Raw genomic sequence first — 18,292 nt, 5'->3', positions numbered from 1 at the left:
TAATCACTGTAATGCAGAATTGTTTTGACAATTAAAAACCATATAAATGTCTAGCACAGTGCCTAGTTCATAGTGGTTCCTCAAATGATAACTGATATTATTACATATTATCTGATGACTCCAATGTTCAACTCCTATTATGTAAGCATAGTTGTTTTTTCAAAAATACCTAAAATGTCAGGATCTGAATTTAAGTTTGAATTATCTGAATGTGATTTACTACTATTACGTTGTTTCCTGTAACTAATTGTACTCTGTTAGGTTAAAATTCATGTTTCAGATTCACAAAAGTTGAGTCCCTGAAGTTTACATAGATATACACCAGAAGTCCTTTCCCAAGCAAGACCCTGCCAGCACCTGTATATAATTTATTTTGCACAGTTTCTAATTTGACCTGATGCTATACTTTATTGGCTTCTGAATCCTCCAAAAGAACTATAATTGAGTTATTCTCAAATATGAGGGCATTTTTGGCAAAAGGAAAAATTCAAAGTATTACTAATTTGGATGGTTTAACTTATGTGCTGTGAACATGGTGTTACAAAACTTGAGCATTCTGTGATGCTATTGAATCTTTAAATTATAACCAAGTTCATAATTAGCTTCAGCTTTCTATTCTTCCGTAACCCTCCTTGAAGTTAAAAATATGTCATCATTAATGGTGCATACATGTTTATATGTCAAACATCAAATGGACACAAAGATGTAGCTGCACGTTCTTTAGTATCATATGAAGTGTGCATAACTGAGGAGATGGCATAAATTGAGACTTTTGAAGATATCTGTTCAAATTTGCAAGTGTTCAAAACTACTGTTCCAGTCTGCAAAATTGTAATCTAAGTTGTGTTCAACTTTGTTTGTGTTAAAACATACTCATTTATAAAATCAAGCTGTAGTGGAAATGAGTGGCAAATGGTGCCATTAGGAGTTTCTTGAATTGCTGAACTATAAACCACTGAAATAGGCTGTGTTTCTTTATCTTCAGAGTAGGTTGGATCTGGTCCTCATTCAGAGAACAAATGAAATACTTTCCTCTGGAACATACCCAATAGCAAGCCTCACTTTTGGTTCAGTCTACACACTGCAAAAAAGTCTACGCACTGCAATTTCTTAAAGGAATGTCCTAAGTCACCCAGATAGGTTATTTATGTTGCCTGCACTGATAACCAAAGACTGTGCAATTCTCTGTATCTTTTACCTCCTGGAGACCTATTCTTATTGTTTGCATAAGATGTAAAAAAAATATAATTCTGTGTCCTAGTCACATCAAAAAGCTACTTATTTTCAGTGACAGGATTATTGAAAAAAGGTCACCCTTATAGTCATATCATTGTTTGGAGCAGCAGAGCTTTTATTATCTTTTTGGGACAATAATTCAGCCTTAGGAAAGTGCTAGGTTCCTAGCAGGAATCATATGGTTCATTACCTGTAAGGTCCATACAATTTTTCGACATACATTGTTTCAAATTTTCTTTCCTGGGTCAAAGACACAACTGTCCTAATATTTTCTATTGCCTCTGTTGCAATCTGTAACAGAGAATAGACCTTCATTAGAAGTGGTGTTTTTACTTCTGAAATAATGAAAAATAAGCCCTAGGGCTCTGTCAAAAGTATCCTGAAGGTTACGTTGATAGGCTTTAATTTCCTTTAAATTAAAAACAAAAGGCATAATATGTTCAAGACTAGCTTTATGACAAAACTGGTACTTCTGGCTGTGCTAAGTATGGTAGGCAAGTCTGTACGCCCAGGAAGGCTGATCAGCTAAGAGCAAGAACTGTGGCCTGGGAACCAAGGGCCTGGTTCTATTCCCCGCCTGCCACCAGGCAGTTACATGACTGGCCTTAGTCACAACCCCTTTGTGGCCTTGCTTTCTTCACAAGGCAGAGTCCTAGAAGAAAGGATTAGGCTGTGATTTCTAAGGGCCTATTGGAGCTGCCAATTATTTCCTCCCTGAGTGTAACTTCTTATAAAAGCTGTCCACCCACAATGGGAAGGAGATCCCAATTGTAAACAACATGAGCATGCTTTAAATCCGTGATTAAATCAGAGGCAGACATCTGACTAATCTGGGTCAATCAGATTTGGTTTCCTGGCCCTGGACACAAGTTTGAACTGTGAGGCCCTGTGGCTTCAGAGGCTGATGTCACATTGGGTATGTGTAAGAAGCTGGTCTGAATATCAGCATCCAAGGAATAGAATAGATGTATAGGAAGACTCAGATATTAGAGCCTGTGGCTGTAAGAGCCAGTTAAACACAAACTGCCTGTATTTCTTGCACTTTGGAGTATCCTTATATCAAATTGCTTTTACCCAAACTAGCCAGAGCAGTTTTCTGATTCTTATAGCCAAACCACCCTTGACAAATGTTCATTGTCTGTGACATAGCTATTTAGTCTAAATCTTACTTCTGTAGTTGAGTCATCTAAACCATCAGCACACGGAGCATAAGATCTTAATTTTAGGCTTTTAACAGCTTTAAGACTTTTTTTTTGCCTCGGTTCTTAGCTTCTGTAATGAGCTGAAAGGAAGATATTTGATGCTTGAGACTGAATAACCATAGATTTTTCATTTGTAATAAAGATACAACAGATAGCAATTATGAGAATAGAGAAAAATTACTGAGCTTTTACTATGTCCAAGTATTACCTCATTCACCGATATGATCTCATTTAGCTTCACAATCTTGAAAGGTAAATACTATTCCTATTTACATAGATGAGAGAACCGAGGCACAGAGAAGTTAACTGAATTGCCTTAAGTTCTAAAGTTAATAAGTAGCAAAGCAAGAATACCAACCCAGGCTATCTGATGTGGAGTCCATGTTCCTAAGCCATTATGCTATTTTGCTACCCCTGCTGTGTAATTTACACAAGGAGAAACCAGTAATGACTTGACACTCCTCTTGACATTCTAGTCATGGGTCAACTGCTTTGCGGGTTAGCTCTGGCACAGAGGGCCCTTAATCTCAGTGACCAGACAGGGCCTGGGTCAAGATGGTTATGAGCCAGTCTTCCCTCCCTACTCCCTGCCCAGTAACCAACACCCTCACTACCAAGCCCTTTTTGGAAAATTGGGATGGGAATACCTCAAACCCTGTTGTACTTTAACGATGATGAAACTGTACCCAGGTAAATGGGAGCATTTCTTTTTAAATAAACAGTGATTTGGGGTTTTTCTAGAAACTTCTTTCCGACTCTTATTCTCAATCAAGTGCTGACTGAGTAAACAATATTGAACTATGATTGAACTGCTGATATTAACATTTAAAAAATTTTTAATCGTTCATATTTAAAATCTTTCATATTTCATAATCTTTCATCTTTCATAACCCTATTAGGTTAAAGTAGTTACTAAAAAAAAATTAAACTGGCCAGTCTGAGTTATTCAATCTCTGATCCTTAGAATAACAGGGTTTTAGCTGGAAGGAACTTGGGACAGTATCTGGTACAATTTCTCGTTTTACTAAGGTAGAACGTGAGGACCAGAGAAGTTGGGGATCTTCTACAGCCTTACACACTGTGAGTAGCAAGACCAAAGCTAATAACCCAAGATTTTGTTTTGTTTCAATACTGCTCAATTCTACCTGCTCTACTCTGACAAAATTCTAACAATTAATGGAGTTAAGACTATTAACTAGATTCAAGGTGTTTTCTATCATGTAACTTGTCTAAGAAAAGTTTATTTTCATTCCATCCAACTGACCATTCTCCCATATGAAATGTGGAAAGAAGCAGGATTGAGGGGCAGGGGAAGAAACACAGCTACACAGTGTTTCTTCAGCAGTTAGTTGAGACACTCAGAAGTCAAGGAAATGATGCCCTAAAGTACCCACAGCCAGCAGCCAAGAGAATCTTCAAGAACTCTGGACACCTAGGGGTTCCCAAGTCCTGGGAACCACATATTGTCCTAGCAAGCTCCAAGTCCTGGAGAGGATGCAGCGTGAAAATGAGGAGAGTGCATTCTGATGGAAACCTGGAGATACTATTATACCTAATGCTGCATGCAGCGGCAGCTGATGCTGATTACAAGAGGACAGGAAAGGATTTCACCAGACATAATTGGTTTAGTGGAAACAAGGTTGGTCCGAATGTTTATCTTCCCCCTTAATATGGAGCCTCTGAAGCTAGTCACTCACCCAGTCTCTGATGCCTTCTTCCCTATAGAGATACTGTCTGTTCCACTTCTCATAACTAGTGAAGGTCAGTTGCAGTAATGCTTGTAAAAGGGCTTTGTAAAGTGCAATGCTATAAAAACTATATCATAATTTATATTTATTATCTGCTTCACTTCTTCATGTTTCAATAAAAGATAATAATTACATAAATAAGACAAAAAATGTTCATGGGTATAATCTACATTTGAACATTTCAGTGCATGTACGTGTAAATAAAATGTTTATGTGTAGATTTAGACACTGAAACACATATAAAGAGACCATATAGTAGAGGTAAGAGCTTTGAAACTAGACCTGAACTTAAATCCCAGCCAAATCTCTAACTTCTGTTTGAATCTCAGGTTCTGCATTTCTGAAATTGGGATAACAATAGTGCCTGCCTTATAGGATTATTGTGAATATGTAATAAATTGGTGCATATAAATATGTAGCACAATAACTGGCACGTAGTAAGGCTCAAGTAAATGTTAAGCCCAATTGCCATTATAGTGAGAACCACAAAATCGAGGCATTACTGCCACTGGTGGCTGCCATCTTAATTATAGAAATCACAGCCAAGAAGAAGAGGATCTCTTAAATGCCAGCACATGTCCGACCCTGAACAATTCACTTACAGTCTTCTGCATGAAGGTTTGTGAAACAGGGATGACATTTGTCCAAACAGTAGCATTGGGACACGAAGTAAAATGAAATGCACTTTGAATATTCAGAAGTTTTTTATCATAACTATGTTAAGTGCTTTCTATAGGCTAAACGTTTTATGTTAATCACCTTATATTTAAGTTCTAGACATTAATACAGTAAAATATTTCATACACAATTGACAATTATTAGTTGTAGTGAGCACATTTAATTATTAAAGCCTGCATATCATGATAAATAATTCAAATAAGACACATGTCTAAAAACAACACTTACACCAATTGAAACCTTATTTGACCTACCTTTCCAGCAACTTCCAGTTCTTTTTTATCTCTTTTGGCATTTCCAGCCAACAATTTCATTTCAACAATTCCTGATACAGCAATAATTGGAACAACTGCTAATAGCAATAGGGTTAACTGCCAACCGTAGATAAATGATATGATAATACCAGTTCCAAGGTTAGCCATATTCTGTGCAATTAAAGCCAACCTGGTTCCTGTGGCCTGGAAGAGAAAAAGCACAAAGCAACTGTAGTTTTAAGCTCCAAATGCATGCTCTCCAGCCTTAGCCTCTTGGTCAGAATGATGAGTGGGTCCTGTGCCTGAGCTACATTGGCTTACTTTCATTACAATAAACCCACAACACCTGTGCTTAACTCATGAAGCTCTGCAGACTTTTCTTCATTGTGCCTTTACACTCTCATTCCTCTCCTGCCCACCTGAACCAACATTCTAGAACCAAGTAATCAACTTCTCTGCTTTGTGGATGGGCACTGGGGGTGCATGTATTTTTTCATAGACACAATGTTCAAAGAGGAAACTAACTCCAATGTACCTGGGTAATTTTAAAGACCATTTAATTCAAAAGTGTAAAAGGGAAAGAGACCATCTGTTGTTACAAAGGGTTTGTGTCCTAAGAGACAATCCACCACAAAGCACATATAAGGATGAATTAGTGTTGTACCACTCAGAAAACAAAGGTGGCTGTAGCAACATTGCAGTCGGCTCTCTGCATCCATTCCTCCTTCTCCTGTTGTGTGGAAGCAGTGAGCTTTAAAGTAACCCACCTCCGCTAAAGGGGTGGGGAGGTAGGCCACTCAGAAAACCACCGTCCCCTGGAGACAGTGGTTCAGGGTGGCGCATGTGACCCAAATTAGCACGAATTAGATTTCAGCAAAGGGTTTTGTTTGGTGGTTGAAGTAGAGGTGTGTGCTCTCTTTCACTGGATGGGAAATAAGGAAGCTTGTAGTTCTAATTACTATTAGCAGCCATCCTGTGACTGCAGGGAATCAGCCTTGGGATAAAGCCAAAGGCAATGATGGGAACCTGGATTCTGGATTAAATCTGGAGGGGGCAGTGGGTCAATCAACCTTGAAGTTTAATCTTCCGCTTATTGTTTACAACAGTTTTGATTTGAGCTTTCTGCTATTTCTAGCTGGAAGCATCTTAACAAGTGCGCGTATGCTATATGCTTATCTAAAACCATGTTATGTAAAAAAATACAAGTAGAGTGCAGTCTACATACTCCTTGGACTTGGGCAGCATCCGTGGCAAGTCTTGTAGAAAGTGCACCAGTACTGTTTTTATGGTCATCAAACCAGCTCATGTCCTATGGCATAAAATACACCTTTATATTAGTTCAAAATTAAAACAAGCAAAGAAAACCAGACAAAGCCTCCCAAAGCTCCAATGCTGAGGAAATTTAGGGGAGACCTCATATGCACTGTAGAGTCCCTGGCCTTGCTCTGAGCACACACCCCCAAAATCTAGCAGAACCCAGCTTCCTGACTGCTCTGTGGTAGCAGGGAGAACATCTCTGGTCTAGTGGGGCAGGGCTCACCCAGATGGCTGCCATGCTCTTTGCCAGCTCTGCCCAAGGCTGGGAGGCTGGTGGGCATTCCATTCACCCAATCATCACATCTTTCACTATGGACACTTCTGCCCTGATATGGTGTTGTCTCTCATAAAGGGTGGTGGAGCTGTCTTAAACATGTTGTTCTGATAGATTCTAGGCAGGAGAAAATAAGCCCTGGTTTCTCACCAAGCTTTGGTTGATTTTTTTTTTAAACACTGATTAAAAGTGTGTCTGATCTCCAGTTAGCCACAGGGATAAAAAAAGAAGCATGTCTGAGACTTGATTTTAATTGTAAGCTACTCATCCATGGCATCTTTTACCTTCACATAAAAACTTTTTCCTGCATAGCAAGAGTTTAGGAGATACTGAAATAGGATTTGTAAACAGATTTAATCAGAATATACTACCTACTATGTGCCCGTTTGTGAACAGAAATGTAATCAGTTCCCGTCAATTGAATGGATAATATTCTGGCCCTCTCTTAGGCATTTTCTATAAAAATAGATAATTCATGTTTGCATATTTTCCTATGTCATGCACTAGAATGTGAACTTACCAGGAGAGCAAATAATGGATTGCACAGTACCAGCCACCAGCACAGTGTCTGGTACATGATAAGTAATGTTTGAATAAACAAACAAGTGAATTAATGTGAAAATAGACCTCAAATAAGAAATAAACAAAACTCAATTATTAACATTTGAGGATACCTACAGTCAGTATGGTAGATTGTGGTACATGAGATTAAATGCTACCAACTAGCTTTTTCTTGGTTTAAAGACATCCTGGAGTCTCAATGGACTCACCAGGGCCTGCACAGGATCCAGAAAAGAGATACAGGTCTTCGAAATGATAGTGTCTACATGGAGAGAGATAATTACAGAATAAGCCAAAGCTACCCAAATAAAGCCTATTTCTATGAAAAAAAACAAAAAACCATGAGAGGTCTTTAGCTCTTGAAGGACCAGGACAATTTGCAGGACTTTGCCCCATCCTTGCATGAATACCCTGGGGGGAAAACATGCATATCGACATACCAATAAGAACAGTAAGAAGCTTAATATGGAAGAAATGTGAAAGATCAGAAGGCATTCTCCAGCACACACTCCTACCTGTCTTAGCATTGCTTTAAAAGCCATTGACCGCAGTCTCCTGGTGAGGATCTCGCCAGCTTTCCCAAACGTGAAACCCTGGTTAAGAAAAAAGGCTATGGTCTCTTTTGATCTTTATGTATGTAATTGCACCAGACCAATCATGTTCAACTTTTATGTAGCAAAGTTATGAGTTGTTTTACAGTTGCCACAGATCCTCAAGTCATGTTAATAACCTGAGCAGCCCCAGATGAATCAAGCATGCAACCATAGCAGGAACCTAAGTGCTCCGAACCAAGAATCAGGGACTGAATTAAGAAGCAGACACCACATGGCAGGATGCAGGATTCAATCAGATTGAGCTCTGACACCATCCCATGGCAGGATCCAGTCAGATGGTGCTTCCCAGCATCACGTCATTGCAAGATCCAGTCAGATCACACTTCATTACCATACGCCTATAAATCTGACCCAGCCTCCAGTTTGGGGAGATACTGCTTTGGGAACTATGCTCTGTGAGCTCCTCACTTGTGACAAGTTATCAAATTCCTTTGCTAAATCCTCCTTGATGTGGTCATTGGGTTGAAACCCACCAAGTGACCAAACCTGCCCGTTGTGTGGGTAACAGTTGCTAGTATTCTGACACAGGTGCATATATTCACATTGATTTTACATTATTTGTATGTTAACTATTTAAATAACAAAAGTCCAGGACCAAATACGAATTCAAAGCCCCCACATCAAATTCATGTACTGCAAAATCATCAGTATGCATTAGAATCAAAGGCCAAAAATCTTAAAGGTGTCCAGTTCTGGCTTCTAAACCATTCTAAATAGGTTTATTTTTCAAAACTTTGAAGGACAACATCTCAGTGACAAAGATACTGTGTTTAACTACAACATTCAGTGTGTTCCTACTACTTCCAATAAACCAGTTTAATACAGAAGTAACAAAGTCCTACACAGGAATTCATTTTGGCTCATGCAGTGTAGAGGAAGGATGTCCTTAGAAACAAGATCCAAATGAGTATGCTGGTTCCTGGTCACAGCTCCACCTGCACTCAGATTGGGGCACAATCAGGGTACTCTTCCTTCCCCAGCCTCTTTGGTACAATTTCCTACTTTCTAATTACCACATCCAAACTGGAGAGGAGTCCAGATATCCAGAAGTGGGCTTACTTCTGGGATGTGTGAGTCTCCAGCCACAGTGTGAGTGTTGGGGTAGCCGTGCCAAGGGCACATGGGGGAGTGCACATCAGAACTGTTTACTAAGCCAGGGGGATGGATGATCAGTGTACCCGGTGAATTGGCCCCAGGTGTTCCTTGTCCAGGACCAGACTGCCCTCCCCCTCCATTTGCTGGCAGATTGCTACAGGTTCTATGCATCAGCCCACTGTTCCTGCGGCCTCTGAAACACATTTTCTAGCTGCACTCCCTAGCATGCCAGGGATTGGGGCTGGATCAGATCATTGATTGCGTCTAGTAGGGCAATGATTTCTAAATAAAAAACTTGGTTTACTTTGCCATTGGTTCAACAATAATAAAAGAGAAGCATGCTGGCATGACTAGGAAACACTATTTTGCTGACTTGATGGATTGTATTATATTTGAAAGGCCTATGTGGTGCCCACTGGGTTAAAGAGACAAAATAAATTACAGAGAAGTCTAACTGGGTAGAAAAGTACAATTAGAGAGTTTGACTAGTTTATTTTGGCCAGGTCTACAACATTAGAATGCAAAATATTATGTTCTTTCAAATAGTTCATCAATTAAGTAGGAAAAGATCAGAGAAGTTACTTGATATTCTATAAAGAGTAACAACAGAAAAGAGAATGCTATTGGACTGTACTTTCCCAGTTCCCAACCTGTTGAATTTAAGTTACTCTTATGTTCTGCAGTAAACTGAGGTCTCTTGTCCTTGGTAATGAATGTTTGCTGAGGGAAAACTTGTAATATAATTTAGGACACAGGGAAGTCACAGTTCCCCCTGATAAGGAGTCTACCCTCCAGCAGAGCCTTATGCCAATCATGTTTGCAATTTATTTCACTGTAAGAATTTGGAAGCTCCATTAGGTTTAATTTAATTTCTCTAATTAAATTATAAACTTGATGAGAAAGGCAAATCATGGGTACCTACCTGAAGGAAGAAAGTAAAAAAAGAAATAATTCCCAGACATAAGAAAAGCAAAGAGAATATGTTGCATTTCTGCTGCTTCACTGCATCATCGCCTGGTCCAAAAATCTACAAAAGAATATTTAAAACGCCCACTTGGATTACATAATTGATCCTTGTTCATTCCTCTCATAAATAGTGGCTTGAGTGTCACATGTTTAAAACTAGACTTCAAATATGTAGGGTTTTGGTAATTGTGGTAAAATATACATAACACAAAATTTACCATTTTAACCATTTTTAAGTGTGTAATTCAGTGGCATTAAGTACAGTCACATTGTTGTGCAACCTTCACCAGTATCCATCTGCAGAACTTTTTGCCTTCCCAAACTTCCCAAACTTGATACCATTACAATGACTCCCCATTCCCTCCTCCTCCCAGCTCCTGGTAATCTCTATTCTACTTTCTGACTGCATGGTTATTAACACAGGTTGACATACTGCATATGGACTGTGAGTGGTTGCACATTTTAGCGTTTGTTCCTCTTCCTATATGTCCCTTGCTCCCTGTGACTCCTCTCTGCCCCAGCCCTCCACTTCTCATTCCGTCAGGCTTCCACCCAGAAGGGCCTTTCCTGAGCATCCTATCTGAAACAGCACCCCCAGCTAACACCTCTCTATTACCCTACCCATCTTTTAAAACACTTGTTACCCCTCAACACGTTACATGTTTGTGGGGTTATTTTTTTGTTTGTCTGTTGCATGTCTTCCCCGACAGAAACCATGCTGTTTGAGGGCACAGCTTGGTTTATTTGTGTACCACTGTATCTCCAGTGCCTGGAGCAGCACTAGGCAAACAGATGCCCCAAAATATATAGTACACATTGCCTTGAATTGCAAGACAGCCAGAGCTTGCTTTGTTTTGAAACTTTAAAAGATTTGGAGGAGGATCTTTTCTAATTTATTTATTTTTTGGCTTGTGGTCTTAATTGTGGATCAATGTCCAATATCACAAAAATAATAAACTTGTAACATGATGGAGAATTATTTATCCTCAACAACAAAGTCTCTCCAATAACGTTACAGCTTGACTAAAATTGTAGAATATGAATTCTGGATTTCATGGAATTGATAGAGGCTTTATATTTGTGATAACTTCCTTTAAATATCCCCCAATTAATTGAATGATTGGCTAGTATGTTTTCTTTCTTAGTCTTGGACTCCCCAAGCCTTGGAAGGATTGCTAAAATGGGGTGGCTATCACTTTTTGAGTACTTACTACAAGGCACACACTCTTAAATGCTTTCCAGATAGTTACCTACATAATCTCTTAATCCTTAGCCATGTTATGAGGTAGATTTACTGTATAGATGAAGAAACTGAGGTTCTGAGAGCTATTGAGTGGTGAGGCCAGTCTATACCCAGTGCCTGGACTCTTATTAAACTCTATGACTTTAACCCCTCCCTGCTCCACTCTCTCTCCACCTCACTGTGCGACGTGTACCAGCTTCTCTACACAAACAGATTGGGGATCATTGTCTGACACCAGTTTCACCAAATGAAGAGAGCTCATTAGAATGCCTTCTTCATTGATTTTACATTTTATAATTTCATTAATATCATAAGTTAGAGTGATTCAAAGGCTACTTATCTTTTCCCTCACAGCTTTCTCAAAAGGGATTTAAGGACTTTGGCTTAGTTTAATTTAAGGCTGCTTAATCCCAGAATGGAGCCAGTCAGTGAGGTTGGGAGAAGCAGCAGCTGATGAATTGATTTAATTCAGGCTGTTATGTGATGTTTGCAAACTTACCTCTATGATCTCTGAGAATATGACTGAAAATGCCGGCTGAAGCCCCCCATTGGCAATGGCACATACTGTTCCCACGACAAAGTAGGGCCATTCTGTTTTATTCAGTTTCAGGACCTTCAGAAAGGACACTGGTGGCACATTTGCTTCCTAGAACATATAAACATCAGGGCAAACTGGTGATGACACAACAGTTACCAGAGTCTGTAGACATAGAAAAGGTATGGCCATTGCCCTCAAGGGACTCGCAAACTAGGTGCAGAGAATGACAAGCAAACTACTAGAGAGTAGGACAGTATATTATAATATGTTAACAATGTTTACTGATTACACATCATAAGCTGAGTATGGGTTGTTCAGTCAAGAAACAACCTTCATGGGGTGCTTAGCCTGTCCCTATTCTGGCCTCAGCAGACTGCGAGGTAGCAGGATCTGGGCACAAATACCTTGGCATCCAGCTCTGGAGTTACACAACACTGTGTTGGTGTGACAGTCATGGCTGGACCACATGAGCTGAGCTGCGGTTTTCTCATATATTATGATACAGTCCTGCCTCTCTAACAGGGATGATATCTGGGTCAAATGAGACAATACACCTGAGTAGATGGATAAACATCTTTGCAAATGTAGGAAACCATTACTAACTGGAGAACATGGGCTTGGCCTCCTCACCCCAAAACCTTGCCTTTTCTGTGCCATAGTTCCAACTCACAAAACCAAATTAATTACATTTCTTTTCTCTTATCACACTTTTCCCTGTGCAGACTTCTCTGATTTCATAGCTTAGCTTGTTTGTGATTTTTTTGTTTACATATCTCCATTTCTAGTATGTAACATTTTTTTAAGGTAAAGATTATGTCTTTATATTCCTAGAAAGTAGTCCAATTCCTGGCACATATAAGATTCTCAGCAAATGTTTAATTAAATGTCTGGCCAAGCATGCAGGATTTAGGTCTCATAAAGAATGTTCTGATGATAGAAGCAGTTTAACATTAAACTTGAGACAGAGGTGACTATGGAATCCCAAAAGCTTGAGGTCACTGAGAAAGGTTGTATTTATATCTCTATAAAACAGAGAATATAGAAGTAGGTTCTACTGAGCCTTCTTTCAAATTACCCATTTTTTCTGTATTTCAGGGTTTTTTTTCTTCCCTAGTTAACATTATCTTTAAGTCCCTATCTCCAGCATAATGAATGAATCTTTTTCTTTGGTTACTGCTCTTCAGCACACAAACAGGTCCCTCTAATCAGACTTAATCTCTCCCTCTCCTTTGGCATGTTGTTTTCTCCCTATGATGGTACTTGGGACAATCTTGTTGATTGCAGCATTTCCTGCCTCCCCCTCTTCTCTGTGCATTTCTTCAAGAGACGTGCTCCCGTAAAATACTGGAGTTTAAACAGATAGCAAAATAACTCTCAAAATAAATGAGGAAATGAAAAGTGGATAATTTCATAGCCAAAAGACGGGAAATTGCTTATCTTACTTATAATAATGAAGCTCCAAAATGGTACAATTATTATTCTTCTTTCTATAAATATACCAAGATTAAGACCTCTAAGAGAGTCCTTGTAATTTCTGCAGTAATAGTGTGCACAGATAAAAACAGATGCAATGAATTATTGGTAGAATTAGTTTTCTCAGGCCAACACAAGAGTGAAAATAAACTCAGTCTTCATCAACAAATAACATCAAAATATATCAAAACTATATCTTGAAATTAGGAAATTTTTTTTTGTAATGGATTCCCTCTGTATGATAAAATTATTTGTTCTAACCTGGGCAACATGGTAAAACCTCGTCTCTACAAAAAGCACAAAAAAATTAGCCAGGTGTGGTGGCACACACCTGTAGTCCCAGCTACTCAGGAGGCTGAAGTGGGACAATCAGTTGAGCTCGGGAAGTGGAGGTTGCAGTGAGCCAAGATTGCACCACTGCACTTCAGCCTGGGCAACACAGCAAGACTCTGTCTCAAAAAATAAAATTAAAAATAAAAAAATAAAATTATTTGTTAACTGGAATTAATAATCTCCTAAATCCAACGTTGCTATTTCTCACCATTCTCCTCTTTTACTAAGTAAGAGAATTCCAATCTAATCTAGAATGTCAATGCATACAACAACAACAAAAATTGAATTTTCCATACTCATTGCTAAGTATGGTCATGTGATTGAATTATGACCAATGACTTATAAGTAATAGTATTGTGTGGGAATTCTGGAAAACCTCTTTGTTTCTTCCTGTTGCTTGGACCACATATGTGATAGGTAGGGCTTCAGGAGCCACCTTAGATCATAAGTGACCCTGAGGATGGAAACCTGATGCCAGGGTAGTGCAGATAAAGATGAAGGGAGCTTGTGTCTATGGGGACTGTGGAGCTACTGTTCTAGCCCTGGGTTTTTCACCTCTAAGATTTTGGTATGTGAAACAGAAATAAAAACTCTTAATTTGCTTAGACGGATGCTATTCTGGGTTTCCTAATATAGATAATCAAATATAATCCTACCCAATAGAGTATAAGCAAATATCAGGGCCTCTCGTTTTGGACCAGTCTTATTACCTCTGGACCTCAAAGATGAATGTCAAATTTAATTTTAATATTAAGCATCTCAGCATAAAGACTACATTTCTGTATTTTTTTCCCTTGAAAATCCATTTATAATTGGAACTGATTTCAATTCATTGTCAAATACATTTAAAATTTGAAAACTTTTTTCTTTACAAAGAGTATGGCTCATAGTAGCAGTCATCCGTGCCTGAAAAATATTTGCAAGGCTAAGAATTTCAACAATTGTAGCAAAACTACAAAGTAAAAGACTTAATTTACGTGAAAAACAACTTACAAGTCCATCGGTTTCCACATCAAGGCTATTCTGACACATTTGTGAATTTTTAAGGTTTTTCTGAGTAGAATGCCTAAATAGGCGAGATTTCCAGCCATTTGGGGCCATTCCAGTGGCAGCCTTTTCATCATTTAGTTCAAATTCTTCTGACTGGATCTGGCTTCCTGATGTCTGAAAGAATATCAAGACATTAAAGTGTGTGTGTGTGTGTGTGTCTCCAAATGGATGTAACCTCCAAGTTTAGAACCATAAAGCAATTTGGAATATTACATGTATCAAACTTTTCAGATTTCCTAACTGCTTCTCAATCAAGGATAGCTAGAAAACTATATAGAAAGGTTAAATTCAATTTGAACAATAAGAAAATTGGAGTATAAGAATATTTTCTAAAAATTTAAAGACACACTTTTTGTAATCCAGAAGGTATATAGGAATTCACTTAATATGCAATAATGCAGGGAACAAGTCATGGCCACCAAGAAAGGGAAGAGGACTACATGGAAACACTACCAAGGGCTTGTTTTTAAAGCTACAAACAAGGAAAGCTGAATCAAAGGCCCTGGTCACTACCCATGGGAGGTAAGACTGTCTTCCTCGACTGGCTGAGTATGGTCATCTTCCTTCCTGACAGTCCTGCTCTGATGCACACCTCGGCCCACGAGACCCAACATGCAGGCTCAGCCTCATTGCTGGCTGTGAGATCAGTTCTCTTTTTAATGGGAATGGGGGTGGGGGTGGTGATCTAAGGACTTCTAGTTCACTGCCTAGTAAGGGTGAGGGAACATCAAGCCCTGCTGGAGTTGGACTTTGGTCTGGTTCCCTATTTGCTTCCTCCATGTCCAACTACACATCTTAATAGTTTGTTCAGGGTCTTAGTCCTTGTAGTAGTGTCTTGTTCTTGCTCCTCCCTTCAAGACCTGCCCTGAACCCAATCCTTTGGCTAGTGCCTTACTGTACATACAATAGCCAATCATGATCTCTTAGTTTTCCAGTTGCTCATTCAACATCTGACAGAACACTGCCCATGTGCTTATATATTGCCTTGAACCACATTGCAGTGATATATTCTGCTTGGTGGACTTCCTTATTTGCTCATTACTGAATCAATTTTATACCATCTCTCAACAAAAACCAACCTAGGCTACAGACTTTGTAATTGATCCCTTGCATTCTCACTGCCATCTGTTCCCACACTGCTACCAGATTTATCTTCCTAAAGGCAGCTCAAAATCATCCCCAGCTTCCCACTACCTGCCCAAGCCTGGATCTCCAAAAATCTAGCTCATGGCAAGTCAAACCAGACCACCTCTCATGAATTACCTCTCCAGAACTTTTCCTCTTTTTGTAATCTCATCCATGCTATCAAGAGGTCCATCTCAATGGACAGTTCTTCCAATAAGCCCATTCAGATTTTAGCTTCCTTCTATGACCAAATGAACATTACCTGTCTCTTTCATAATATTTTTTCTGTGCCTGACCTAAAACACTCAGTTGGTGTTGGGTGCTTCAGCTGAAAGGTCATTGAGCTCCAAGCCAAGATAGCTACTTTTCCACCAGGTGTTAAAAAGTATCTATTTAAAACCAATAGCCCTCATTTCTTCCACCCAGATATACTTCAGTTGTCTTAAAGATTTAATTGTAAAAGAGCAGAACAATAAATGCTGAAAGGAAATGGGATGAATATCCTTTCAGAGAACAACCTCAAATCCTGAAGACATGGAGGAAAAAACTGACAACCTAATTACATACAATTTTAAAGCTTCTTTATGGCAGCCAAATACAACAAAGTGAAATTGAAAGGAACAAAGCAGGAAAAAAAAATCTCTCCAATACATGCAAGAGAAGAGTGTATTTCCTTTTTATGTAAAGAGTTCTCACAAATCAATGAGAATATTATGAACAACACAACAGAAAAATACTCTAATACAGGAACAAATACTTTCACAGAGGAAGAAAAATGTAAATGGCCAATAAAAATGTGGAAATATGCTCAATCTTATAAATAGTTAAATTTGAAGATACTGTTTAACTCTTTTAAGCTGGCAAAGATGAAAAATAAATACGAAATGGCTATCAGTGGCTATTTGTAGGGATTTGGCTTATGATGACTTTCAAGTTTCTAGAATGTACATGTTTGGATTTTTTAAAAAATGCTTGATTTTTAAAAAGAATGCATTACCTTTATAATCAGAAAAAATTAAGATACACTTAAAAGAAACAACTAAGAGCCAACAGTCTACCTAATGGAAAAGCAGTGATACTTGTTAGAAACAACACCAAAACAAGGTTGAATGAAAACCAGGTTGGTCTTTGAGACTTGAGAAAAGAGTACTGCATTAGCTTGAGCATCTGCTGACTCTCAGGCTCACAATGGGTCTTTCCCTCATCTCTCCAGCCTCACCAAGTAAGTGGGAGGGCAAAACTCAAATCAGAAATGGGAAATGTGGGGGTACCCAGGTGGAACCATTCAAAGGGGCTGAGAATCACAGAATGCCAGAGCTGGTAGAATATCAGAGGTCATCTTACCTCAAGCCCCTCCTCATTTAGCAAGTGAGGATAACAAAACCCAATTTGGTTAAATGACTTGCTCAAAGCTATTGCCTAGTTGGTGACAGATTTCTATCATGCCAGACCACTCACTGTTCAGTCTTCAAATGTACACATTTTCCTAAGAAAGTAAGCTTGGGAATTTGATATAGAAAGGTCAGAGCTGTCTGTATCTCTTTAGCATCTCCCAATCCAAGTCCTGATGGAAGCAGAGGTCATTCTTACAAGAGCTTATGAAAATAGGACAGCCAAGTGGTTATCTCACTTGAGGATTCAACCTGTCATTATGGGCAAAATCACAGATGCTTGGTAACCACTCATGAAATGAAAACTAAAATGGATTTAAAGTAACATTTTATGTATTCCTAACTAGTGAAATGACAAAGACCCTTCATGGTGGCTAGGCCATATGGTAGCATTCGGCAAAGACACTATGATTGATTCCCCCCACTGGAGAATACCCTCTGGCAAATGCAAGCCTGAGTTATAAAACTTTTCATCATTTCATTTGGTATTTTCATTTGGGGGAATTTGCAAATTTTAGTAACCACCATTTATCATCATCTAATTTGTGTCAGGTCTTTTTTTAAAAAAAAAAAAAAGAAAAACAGCTTTTTAAAAATATAATTAACATATCACAAAATCCACCCTTTTAAACATTTCAGTGGGTTGTTTTTAGTACACAAGTATTTGGATGTTTATTTTTCTAAAGTTATAGCAACCTCTCATGGTAGGTTTGGTATTGTAAACGTAGAAACGAAGGCTCAGAAGAGTTAAGTTACTTGTCAGAAAGCAAGGCAAAATTTTGACAACCTTTTTGAACTACTTGTGCTCACAGCGACAATATTTAGAATAGAGAAATACTGGAAACAGACCAAATATCTAACTTTAGAAAAATGACTAATTTCACACATTAATAAAATGAACTTCTGAGCAACCATTAAAATAATAGTATGTGGATGACATATATCTGAAATGTTAAGAAAAAAGAACAAAAATATGTGTGTACATGGTAATTACAGTTGTATCAAAGCAAATGTATATACTTTCACAAATAGAATCGTTCATAGAATAAAATATTCTTAAGTTATTTATTCTGCAATGTTGCTCAAGTGACTGAGTATAATAATATGTCTTAATAATAAGAAAAACCAATCGTTATCAGTATAATCTGTTTTAGGAACTAGAATGAATGACTGCTCTTTTCTTTCTTTTTTCTC

At 38.5% G+C, this 18,292-nt stretch overlaps 1 protein-coding gene across 4 annotated transcripts in view; it reads right to left on the bottom strand.

The window, feature by feature from the left end:
• Positions 1–18,292, bottom strand: part of ABCB4 (ATP binding cassette subfamily B member 4) — an 85,450-nt gene that overhangs the window by 19,977 nt on the left and 47,181 nt on the right. For all 4 annotated transcript variants that reach the window (XM_054559565.2, XM_063726091.1, XM_054559566.2 and 1 more), the window contains 7 exons: positions 14,526–14,696; positions 11,688–11,834; positions 9,902–10,006; positions 7,786–7,863; positions 6,344–6,427; positions 5,119–5,322; positions 1,427–1,527 (listed from right to left, as the gene is read on the bottom strand). In XM_054559565.2, the coding sequence (XP_054415540.1) occupies positions 1,427–1,527; positions 5,119–5,322; positions 6,344–6,427; positions 7,786–7,863; positions 9,902–10,006; positions 11,688–11,834; positions 14,526–14,696 (890 nt within the window). The remainder of the gene's footprint in view (positions 1–1,426; positions 1,528–5,118; positions 5,323–6,343; positions 6,428–7,785; positions 7,864–9,901; positions 10,007–11,687; positions 11,835–14,525; positions 14,697–18,292) is intronic.

The sequence above is a fragment of the Pongo abelii genome, chromosome 6 (assembly GCF_028885655.2).
Source record: "Pongo abelii isolate AG06213 chromosome 6, NHGRI_mPonAbe1-v2.0_pri, whole genome shotgun sequence".
Lineage (NCBI taxonomy): Eukaryota > Metazoa > Chordata > Mammalia > Primates > Hominidae > Pongo > Pongo abelii.
Note: the sequence above shows the minus strand (reverse complement) of the source record. Positions and strands in the feature narration are given on the sequence as shown.